The following is an 11,591-nucleotide window of genomic DNA, read 5'->3' as shown; positions in this document are numbered from 1 at the left end:
AGCTCCTTTCTCTGTGATAACTCAGCTGTGTCAAGTTGACACAAAAATAGCCAGTACACCCTGGGTTTGTGCATTCTGCGGACTCCAGTGTCTCATGGTCTGGCTTGAGACACCTACTGTGCTAAAACCAAAGGCTTTGTTTGTTTGTTTGTTTTTTGTTTTGTTTTGGTGTAGAGCCTTTGATTCAGTTTCCTTGCACCATTCTGCTTCTCTGTTCCCTCCAGCCATGATCCTTTCTTTGCATTTTCAGGTTATCAAAACACCAATGACCAGCCAGAAGACATTTGAGTCTCTGGTGGACTTTTGTAAAACCCTAGGAAAGCATCCTGTCTCCTGCAAGGTAAAGTGTGGGGGTAATGTTTGGGTCTGGTTTCTGTTTCTATAGTAAAATAACCGAGGCAGGTAACTATGAAGGTGGGGCGGGTGAAGTGTACCTTGGCTTCGAGGGCGTGTTGCCAGCCAGCATCAGGTGAGCTCTGGTGAAAAGTGCGCTCTAATAAACACATCAACCAGTGGTGCTACTGTGTACTTCCAAGTAACAACTACACAGGGTTGGGTGTGTGTCCTGCTGCAAACAGCTGGAGACACTATAGACTCCCCTTGCTGCATCTGGAACATGTAACATGCTGAATATTAGGATGGCTGTGACTTGAGCTTTTTCCTGGGCTGCTGGTACAGATGGATGCCTTCTCTGTCCCTAAGAGGAACATTTTGTTACACAGTATATAGCTATATCCACTGTCTGTTACAGAAGAATTTCTGATCCTTGATCTTCGTGGCTGCATATATTATTTGGAAATCCCTCCTCAAAGCTTGAGTAACTCACTCAGAGGCTCCCAGAAGGCCTCACTCGGGATATCACACTCTCTTGGCCCTAAAGTTACTGCCTGCTGCCCTGATGAATGTGCGGGTCCAGGAGAACCCCAACTTTGTGAACTTCCATGTTACCCCCACCCCAGGCACTGCCTTCTTACACTGCTGTGCTTTGTAATACAATCACTATTTTCTATCTTAATAGAGAAGCAGTAGGAGAACACGCCCACTGGTGTGACTAAACTAAAATAGTCAGGTGATTTAAAAGAACAAGACAAAACTAGGTGTTGTTTTGTTGTTGTTGTTGTTGTTGTTTTGTTTTGTTTTGTTTTGAAGAAGACTCCCTTCCTGACGAGTGTCCCGAGCCCCTGAGTCAGTTCTCTTTAGCTACTGGGCCCTCTACTGCCTGATGGCTTGTTCAGAGAACAAAACTACCCTTTGGTTTTTGCTTTGTTTTGCTGGTTTTGGAGATTCAGTATAATACTGAAGTCAAACTTCAGAATACTTTAGAAAGCAAACGGGTGACATCAACCGCAACGGTGAGACGTCATGGCCAAAATAGTCGACGATGACCTATTTGTCAAACTCCGGACAGTGCAGTGCTCGTGAGCACAGAAAGGCTGTGAGGTCAGGCTAACTAGCTGGGCATCTCTGCCCTGTGGAGACAGTGGCAGGCCCTGTCTTAGGTGTGCTGAAGTGAAGGGCCATTTGGACCCTGCTGCCACGGTGGCCAGTTTGTGTGTCGTGCGGTTGGGTTAGCTCAGAGGTATACAGAGATGTCCCAGGGGAGCCTGGCAGTGCCACTCCTTGGTGGAGTGCGTAAGACTGGAGTGACTCCTGACAGGGAAGAGGAGGGCAGGAGAGGGAAGATGCCTTACAAGACAGAGTAAAGAGACTTCAGAACACATTTCAGAGATGGGGATGATAGAAGCGGGGCCGCGGAATCCAGGGTAAGAAGGAGAGGTTCACACCGAACAAAAGGTGGAGCTCAATGAAGCCACTCATTTGTCTTTCTCTGCCCTGCAACAGGACACACCTGGATTCATCGTGAACCGTCTCTTAGTGCCATACCTCATTGAAGCCGTCAGGCTACACGAGCGAGGTACCTGTCCCAGACCAGGCGAAGGCCTGCAGCTCTTGGGCTGTGCAAAGGAGGTGTGGGCTGTGCAGAGCCTGGGAAGGGGGTTCTGCCTTCTAGCTCTGAAGGACTAAACTCAGCTTTGCCCTGGCTTTAGGAATTTTGTCACTGGGTTCCCAGGGTCCCAGACCTCCCTGCGAGCCTCTGACACAGTCCAGCAGCAACTTCATCGATGGTGCAGATCTCCACCCCTGCACTTCTGCCATTAGTTAAAAGTTTACTGTGTGGAAGGTGGATGGGGAGGTGACTTGGCTGTTGAGATGTGCACAGCTCTTCCATAGGGCCCAGGATTGCTTCCCAGCGTTCATGTTGGGCAGCTCTCAGCTTATGCACACACATACAAGATGCATGTTACACACACACACACACACACACACACACACTACTAATAGTAAGTGTTTCCTGCTTTGGAAATAGATAGTAATGGAAAAGTGACCAGGAGATGGGAAATGAATGGCAGGGATAATACATGGTAAAGCCGTGGTCCGGATCGAAAAAAAATCAGGAAACATTGGTTTATACCTCATGATCTGACATGTGCTCCTTCTCCTAAAAAATTATTTGTGTGTGTGTGTGCTCATGTGTACGTATGTGTAGTGTGTGTGTGTTTATGTGCTTGTGTGTATGTGTGTGTGCATATGTGTATATGTGTGTTGTGTGTGTGCGCGCACGTGTGTGTGTGCGTGCTTGTGCATGCGTGTGTGTGTGTGTGTGTGTGTGTGATACACACCTGCATATCATGTCATGGCACATGTGTGCAGATGAGAAGACAGCTTTGTGGGGTTTGTTCTCGCCCATCTTTGTGCAGATTCTGAGGGTCAAACCCCAGTCTCCCGGCTTGCATGGTACGTGCTTTTACCTGCTGAGCCATCTGCCTGGCCCTACACTGTCCCCTTCGAAGGTTGATAGAGAATGACTTTGCCAGATATAGAATCAGAACCCTTGGGACATGGTCCCTGTGATGTGAGGATGGATGCACACTCTCCCTGCCTGACTCTCCCTTTTTCTGAGGGGGAGAGTGTGACATCTACACTGCAGGCAAACAAGCTACAGGGACCCGGTAAATGCAATCGCTGCTGTCGGTGTGAGTGACTTCGTTACAAATACTCTCGAGTAACATTTTCCAAACAGGGCATTTACACCAACTCTCCCCAGCAGATGAAAGCACGTTTGCCTCCTCAAAACCGGCTTTAAATATTAAACTGGCCTCCCTGCTTTATGGAAGCCGTCACCTACTTTTACTCCAAGATCAAACCAACACTTCTGTGTTTATCTTCAACAAATGTGCCCGATCACACCTCAGAGAAAGTCTGTGGCATTTTGGCCTATCTTGAAGACCATTTGGCTTCCCTCCCTCTCTCCCTTAAGTGTAAGGTTTCAGAATGTAGCGCCTCTTCATGGTGGTTTCCCTCTGAAACACCCTGTCCTGTGACACCACTCCCGAGTGCCAAGTATCTGGTGCTAAGTTGAAGACCATTTTTTTCCTGTCCGTTGTCCCTCGGTGTTACCAGCCACCTTCTGTGCTGCCTCAGGAAAGGCAGGACCTGGCCCCAGGGGATGTTCTCAGTTTGCTCTTGCTGTTTCTCTGGGTGGCCTGTGGCCTTTCTCCGTTGTACATTTTTGGATCCTGTGTCAGAACATCGGTCTGTCCTAGAGTTGCTGAGTGTCATGTGGGTGTGTTTGCAGATCTTACCCTGTGGTCTGGACTCCAGTGTAATGTCCTCTTATAACGTCCCTTTGTCACTGGGTATTCAGTTGGCCAACTCTGAGGCGTGCTGAGACACATGCCCACTTTTTGGGTTCTGCGTTTTCATTGAAGCCTTTAGATGCCCCCTCTGTTGGTTGCTACCTGTCACCTTTGATCCCTCGCTGTCAACGGTGTTCCTCTTCTCTCCCAGCCCCACCTCCTCCTACCAGGCCACCATACTGAGGCTCGGTCACACAGCTTTCTACATGCTTTCACTACATGCTTTCTCAGGTCTGTCTCCTACACCATGCTTGCCAAGAAAGCGGAGGAGACCCTGCTCCCTCTTTCTGTCCGTGTTCCCGGCTGGTGCCCTGGCTTTGTTCCCTAGCTCCTTTAGGGAGAATTTTTCTGTCCTGTGCGTGTGTGTGTGTGTGTGTGTGTGTGTCCCTGCACTTTGGTAAATGCTGTTTTGGTGGTAGAGCCATCTGATGGTAGAAGGATGTCTGGGAGACTGAGCAGCTGCCAGATATCATGAGTGCCCACTACACCTCTCGCACCCTGTGTAGAAAGTCTGACCTCTGACAGTCTCCGGCAGTAGGCTTTCACTGTGCTTTTCACAGTGGTGTGCTGTCCCTGGCATCATTGTTTGATAGGTACGGTGACGGTGACGTCCCAGCTCTGAGGGCAGAGTAGCGTAGGCTTGGGAAGCTGTTGGCCCTGTCATGAGCTTGCTCAGCTCTGAAAGGTCAGCGAGGGCGTGTGGTCAGCTACTACAGGGCGGCTGTGCTGTAGTAGCCTGGGATGTCATGAACTCACCTTCTCGTCACTGTAGGGTGTCCTAGGCACGCATACAAAGTGCCCATCCCTACTTACCCTGGCTGAAGATAAATAAAACACTCTTCTGTAACTTGTGTACAAGCCCTGGCTGGGAGCTCTTCTACCTCACCCTGAGATTCTGCCATTGCCTCCATGTACATCATTCCATCTTTCCCACAGAGCCCCAATGCTGTCCCTGAGGTCTAAACTGGGCATAATCTGCCATTGCTCTCTCCGATAGCTCGCCCGAGGGCCGTTTGCCGCCCTCCCCTATGGCACGCCACATCTGACTTCCCAGCTGTCGTCTGTCCTGGGGCATGGTCAGAGTCCTCATCTTCATGTCCCCAACAGCTCACTCCAGACAAAGTGGGAATTCAGCCACCTGTCAGGAAGGAGGGTCTGTCTGGCAGGGCTCCGCTCCTTGCTGGTTGGTCCTTAGAGCTGGAGCTTGTGCTGGTAATGTTGAGACTGGCCGGCAGGTGGTGCCAGAGATTTAGAGACGGACTCAACTGTGGCCGCAGGTCCCTGGTCTTGGGCTCTAGCCCCAGGCCTCCAGCCATCCAGGTTTGGAGGTTTTGTTTTTTGTTTGTTTGTTTGTTTGTTTTGAGGACGCTTCGCCTCATTGTCCTGAGTAAAGTTCAGGGCCACATACTCAGGGGAGGTAAAGAGAGTGAAGCGGAGCTCTGTGTGGCTTTTTTGTTTGTTTTTTAAATGGAAGGGCCACCAGGTTCTCAGACAAGTACTGGGCATTGCAGGAATTTAGATTTAAAGCATGCTATGTGTAACTCCCTCTTGGCCAACATTTTGTATCTGTTGCTTTTCTGTCTTTTTCTCTTTGCCTATTTACTCTGATTTGCTTACGTTTTTTTTTTTTTTTTTTTTTTTTTTTTTTTTTTTTTTTTTTTTTTTTTTAATTGTGCTGACTTTGTATAAGAGTACTGATTTAAAAAAAATTGTGCTGTTCAATAATTTTGGAAATAGTAATAATTTTCAAGTGAGGGTCTGAATTGGGAATTATAGTCTTGCGTTTGGCTCTGACTATGGGTTTGATTAAATGGCTTTAGGTTAGGTTAGAAGCTGTTAGATTTCTGTTCCCGGGCCGTGTGCATTCTTTTGAGGGGACACTGCCTGTTTAAATGAGCTGTCAATGTGGCTCTGACAGCTGTGGAGACACAGCGATGATGGGTGTCCTGGCTCCCAGGCCTAGCCGCTTCTGTTTCATGCGCTGTAGTGTGGGATTGGGAGGTGGAGCGTGGGGGAGAGGTTCTGATTGGAGCCATGTGAAAGAAACCTGGAATAAGGACCAGGCTAAGGCTTGAAGGTGTAGGAGGGCTACTGTTCCAGGCCCAGGCCACGGCTTGCAGGAAGCAGACCTGGGCAGGAGCCTGTAAGGGGGTTACATCTGGCATCTGGAGGCCGCTTTAGCATCGCGCGTCTCCGCATCCTGAACAATGTGTGTGCGAGCTGTGGAGTCTGTACTGCGCATTACTCTCTCATGTCCTCTGCGCATGTGCTGTAGTGTCTGTCTCCAGTGCCCTTCCAGCTTCCTTTGAGAGTCCCTGCACTCTTCAAAACCCGGGCCTCAGGGACGGAGGGCTGAGCTGGTGAAGTCTGAGCGCTTCTGTCATCTTTGCCTGCACATTGTGAGCTGGTTTGGATGCTGCAGTGCTTGCCCCCAACCCCACCCCATTACGTCACCAGTAGCTTGAACGCTTTGCCCATGTCTCATTGCAAGTGTCTAGTGCCCGGTACATAATAGATCTAATACCTCAGTGGCGGAGCACTTGCTTAGCATGCGCGTGACCCTGGGTTTGATGCCCCACCCTGCCGGGGGCTCAGGAGGGAGAATGGGGTGTTCGAGACCACCGGGTCATGTTCATTTGTGTGACTATTTTTTACGTCCTACTACCTTAAATTCAAAGTGTGATTTTTTTTAGAGGCTTCTAATTCCAATTTCTTAAAGATTTATTTATTTATAGTGTCTCTTAGAATGACAGGAAGGAGCTGGGCATTGTAGATGAATGCTTGTGAAACTGTTCTCAGTAATGCGCAGCAAGTGGAGCACGGCGGCTCTGTCTGTCCTTAAGCGGGTGCCTTGACTGTGAATACAGCCCCAGTACAATGTTCCTTTGTAAAACAAGAAATTAAAAAAACAAAACAAAACATATGCAACACATAAACAGAAACCTAAGCATGTATGAGTTTTTATGTGTGCATGTATATGTGTTTGCACATGTGTGCATATGTGCTTATGTTTGTATGTGTGTGTGCATATGTGTACATGTGTGAGTGTATATGTATATATTTATATGTGTATATGTTTGTACGTGTGTACATGTATGTGGGGGGGAGTGTATAGTTATGAAGCCCATTTATAAAAGAACACTCTCTAGTATTAAATGACATTTTTGTGAAGGACTCTAGACTTGGCAAATCTGAAGCTGTGAGGGAGGCAGTGCTCCCAGGGCCAGGATGCTCACTCCAGGAACTGCGCAGCAGAGTTTAGAAGGTTCCTCATTCATTGCAGTTGATTTGAAAAGCTTAGGACCAGTGTAGTGTGTGATCTGGGACAGAAATCTTACCCACAGCAGCAACATGAGCTTTTAGACATTTTCTGATGTGTGTGTTATACAACCTTGGAGGTTCTAGAGGTGACTTGGGGATGGGGAGAGATGGAGAAGGGTGGTGGAGACTCGGGGCCCTTGTCTCTGCAGGCGATGCGTCTAAGGAAGACATCGATACAGCGATGAAGCTGGGAGCTGGGTATCCCATGGGTCCGTTTGAACTTCTTGACTATGTTGGACTGGATACTACAAAGTTCATCTTGGACGGTAGGTTTTAAACCTCTTCTTTGTTTTCCCCACTGGGTGGAATTGGTCTCTTAGAACTATAAATTGTAATGTCAGTTAAGAAATAATTACAATGAACCTTAGAGACTTGTCAAAGTCCTGCCTTACCTAGTCCATTTCGTGTTACTGTGACCAAATGCTTGAGGTAGGATACTTTATAAAGGAAACAAATGAGTTGTGTGTCTCTTGGTTCTGATAGCTAGAGATGCTCCAAATGACAAGATGATGTCCCTGGCTTTGTCCCACTGTGGCACAGAGACTAAGAAGCAAAACAGCTGAATACAGAAGGGTCTTAGGTGTGGGTATAGGATGACCCTGGTTTGTAACTGTCTAACCTCTCTAAAGTAATCTAGTCCCCAGACTTGACCCACCTCTGAGAAAATTCTAAGCCCACTTGTGTGGGAAGAGCCCTGTGAGTACCTTTCCAGGCCCCAACACTTGAAGGATCCGCTATACGTGGAATCAAGATTTCAACACATCAGCCTTCGGAGAACAAAGCAAGTCCAGCCATAACAGCAGGCTAGAGATTCACACTAATGGATGGCCTAGAAGGAGCAAGATGGCCTGTTGTTGTTCAGCAGGGCATCTGTTTTGAACCTTTCATTTGGATCCAACTATAGCTCTATAGGGTCCTATGCACCCTTCAGTTTCCCCTCCAATAGGTGTATCTTGAATAACCACAGTGCAAAACGAAAGTCAGGATATTGACAGTGGTACACTGTGTCACACCGTCGTGAGCCAATGTGTGTTACCTCCATTGAAAGCAAGCTATTCAGAGATGGTTTTTTAAGCATAGTGGGTTTTGGAGACAGCACAAGAATAATTATTAAGCTGGAATTCTGAAGTCAAATGTATTATACTGCTCTAGCATTTCACCAGAAACCTTTAAATATTGGGGGAGGAAAACGGTTGTTTTAGTTGACTTAGAAAATTTAAAATTATATGAGGCTGCAAAATACCTACTGGAACAACCTAGGATTTAGCTTGGATCTGGAACACTATCTTTCCAGTTTCTGTTTGTGCTCTTGGGCCTTTGCCTTGGTTTGCAGGGAGTCCTGGGTGGCAGGGAGCCCTCCAGTGGAGCTAGGCTTTTAGCAGCAAGCCTGCTATAGAGTCAATGTTGGCTGTACCCGTGCAGCCTGCCTAGTGTCTCTGCCATGTTGGCCTGCATGGATTCTGTGCCCCAGGCGTGCCCTGAGAAGGTCAGAACCTAAGTGAACCTGTGCCCTTTCTCTCAACAGGGTGGCATGAAATGGAGCCAGAGAACCCCTTATTTCAGCCCAGTCCTTCCATGAATAATCTGGTGGCCCAGAAGAAGCTGGGCAAGAAGACCGGAGAAGGATTTTACAAATACAAGTGACACTTCCCCCAGCAACACCTCCAGCCAGCCAACGGGACAAGGATGAGCAAGCCCTGGGCGGTGGTTCCGAGGCTTGCCAGGGGCGGCTCAGTGGGCCCTCCCTTGCAGTCTCTCTGAAGTAATCTTTTGACTAGTTGCAGTCATGGGGTTCTTCCACTGAAATGGAATTCTCTAGTTTAGTCTGTTCTCTGTGACTTTTTCTGAAAAGCATTACACACTTGGTGCCTTGGAGCAACATCTTTTTTTTTTTTTTTTTTTCTGAACCTTGCCACTTTTTGTAAAAAGCGTTGCTTAGACTCATTCCCTCAGGTCTTCTGAAAATGGGTATTCTATGTTTATCGGTGTTGAACCCCAGGGGCCTACAGATGCACCCAAGGGCAGCAGCCAGTAGCACGTGAGGTCTTGCCTGCCTGGGAACACTTGCAGCCTGCAGCCTCGAGCCTTAGCCTACATTCTGGGCCTGACAGTAAATGTTCTGTCTTTCTTTACCCCACATCAGGACTCCTGGAGTGGTGAGCAAATACCTGTGAGCTTGGTTTTTTTGGGGAAAGGCCTATCTTTGAGGCCATTCAGATCTTAACCATCACTGTCCGCCCTTCTTGTTTCTTCCGGTGAAATCTGTGCTACCAAGTGCCTATGAATTGACTCTACTAAAATGAAATCTTTTAATTTGTAAACATTGGAATGGGAATAAATAAACTTATATAACTTAAAAGCATAAAATCCTTAAGTAATTATAAACATGGGCCTGTCTTCTCTGACCTCTGGCTGGTACTGAAGTGATAGCACAGGAGGGAGAGAAAGGTGGGGGGCGTGTGTGTGTGACCGATCTGTGTCTGGCCCTTCCACGTTTCTTACCAGTAAAATAGTCATAAGGGCACAAAGAGCGGTTTTTAAGAACATCTGTTTCTTCTTTGCCAACAAAGTCAAACAACGTAACATAAGATTCTTTTAATCATTGGGTTGACAGAGTGTCTTCCATGATAGAATGTGGAATTGGAAAGACATCTGAAAGCCCTGACGTCCAGTGACTTCATTAGCAGAGAGCTTAAGGGATGCGTCCAAGGTCATCAGATACTCAGTAACAGGTTCCGGATTAGATCTAGATTTTTGACGGTATAGACAAAAGAATGACTCTGAACGTGCAGCTCTCAACTCTCAGGTAGCTCTTCCCCGGAACAGGTAATTGTAGGTCATAGTTTCATCCTGACGTTCTTGTTTTTCTCTTTCCTCTTTTGTGTGTGCTGAGAGAACTTACACATTCTCAATGCTCTGAGTGGATGACAGAGTGAGAGAGTGCACGCTGAGATGCATTTCTGCCTAGCAGCACACGAGAACCTGGCTGTCCTTGCATAGTGCCTGGTCCCGGGAGGGAAGCCTCTCAGGGAGTCTGCCTCGCTGTTTCTAGGTCACCTGTGGCCTCACAGCTCTGCTTGTTCTCAGGCTAGCTCGTTACCGTTGCTGTGACCTCTGGCCCACAGGCTTCAGTTTGTCACCCTCTAACCAGAGTCTACAGAGGATGTGGGCACTCATCCTGAAAATGGCCCAGCTCTTTCTTAGCCAGTAAGTTTCAGGAAAGAGAAAATGCTCAATAGTGCAACTGTTGGCTCCCAGGGTGGGGAGGAGCAGAGGGCTGTTTCTGGATGGTGCTTTTAAATGCACTTGGATCCTTCAACTCCTTTGCCATTGTATACTATCTTTCCCATGCATTCTGTCCTGGGGGACTGGAACCTTCTCCTCTTCTCCAATTAGCATTTGGGGAGTGGTCTCCTGTGCCCTTCCATGGCTCTGCCTGAAAATCAACCTTAGTAGGACTCCCATCCCTGAGCTGTCTTACCTTGCTTTTGGTCACCCCTGTTAGGAGTGAGCCTTGGTTCTCAGCTTCTAAAGTTGCCTCCTAATGGTAGTGTGGACCTTTCATAGCATCTGATAATCAATACAGTGTTTTAGGTTTAAAAAATTTTTTTCCTTTCACAACCCCTCAAGTGAAAATTTCAAAGGAAATTCTTTGATTATTTTGCAGACACGTTACAGAGCCAAACCGACCGTCTTTTAATGTCCACGAGATTTATTGTTATTGTTAATAACAGCAACTGAGGAGGGGGGCATTGTTTAACTTACTGACACGTGGTCTGAGGTCTGTTTTTAGGGAACTGTTGATTGATGTAGCGGGAGGTCACAGGGAAGCAGGTGTTGACCCGGAGAAATACTGGTGTTAGCCAAGTGTGCGGTAGCCCACGCCTGTAATCCCTGAACTTGGGAGGTGGAGACAGGATGATTGTGAATTCAAGACGGATGTGGGCCATTCTACAAAGCCACTCAAAACCTTTTATAAAGGGATTCGTCACTGAGTTCGGCCAGGCGGCTAAGTCTGGCCAAGGTCAGCTTCCAGGAACTTGTTTGAGATTGGGCTGCAACTGGAGAAAGTAAAACTGGTATGTGAGTGATGGCTGACACACCAGTGCAAGCTGGTGGTGCTCGCTCTCGGTGAGTTAAGCTGTTCATACATGCGACGTGGGCTTTTGTTTGAACTACCGTAATTTTAATCCCCTTAACATTTCAACCTAAGTAACTAAGTCTATTAAAAATACAAGGTGTGGCTGTAATTCCACGGGGAAAATTTTCTTGCTAACAAGCATTGGGGCAACATAAATAGTAATCTAAAAACACTTGAGTGATGGCATCATTGTTATGGTCCCTCTTATTCCCCACCTGGGGACAGAGCCTCACGTGTCCCGAGCTGATCTCAGATTCCAGATGGAGCCCAGAATAACCTTGAACCTTGATCTTACTGCCTCCCTAGCCCTTTGGGTGCTGGGAACCAAACCCAGGACATACTGTGTGCCTCACAAGCACTCTGCCAACTGAGCTATAACACCATACTTTGAAAAAACCCATTTGGTGGTGTCCTTTTTTTTTTTTTTTTTT

The 11,591-nt window shown here is 47.5% G+C and overlaps 1 protein-coding gene across 1 annotated transcript in view; it reads left to right on the top strand.

Moving 5' to 3' along the window:
- Nucleotides 1-9,381, top strand: part of Hadh (hydroxyacyl-CoA dehydrogenase) — a 40,488-nt gene extending 31,107 nt beyond the window's left edge. The window contains exons 5-8 of the mRNA XM_021157598.1: nt 251-340; nt 1,843-1,915; nt 7,169-7,285; nt 8,545-9,381. Of these exons, the coding sequence (XP_021013257.1) occupies nt 251-340; nt 1,843-1,915; nt 7,169-7,285; nt 8,545-8,663 (399 nt within the window). The 3' untranslated portion in view covers nt 8,664-9,381. The remainder of the gene's footprint in view (nt 1-250; nt 341-1,842; nt 1,916-7,168; nt 7,286-8,544) is intronic.
- The last annotated feature ends 2,210 nt before the right edge of the window (nt 9,382-11,591 follow it).

This window comes from Mus caroli, chromosome 3 (assembly GCF_900094665.2).
Source record: "Mus caroli chromosome 3, CAROLI_EIJ_v1.1, whole genome shotgun sequence".
NCBI lineage: Eukaryota > Metazoa > Chordata > Mammalia > Rodentia > Muridae > Mus > Mus caroli.
The sequence above is the reverse complement of the archived record's forward strand: the minus strand, read 5'-3'. Positions and strand labels throughout refer to the sequence as shown.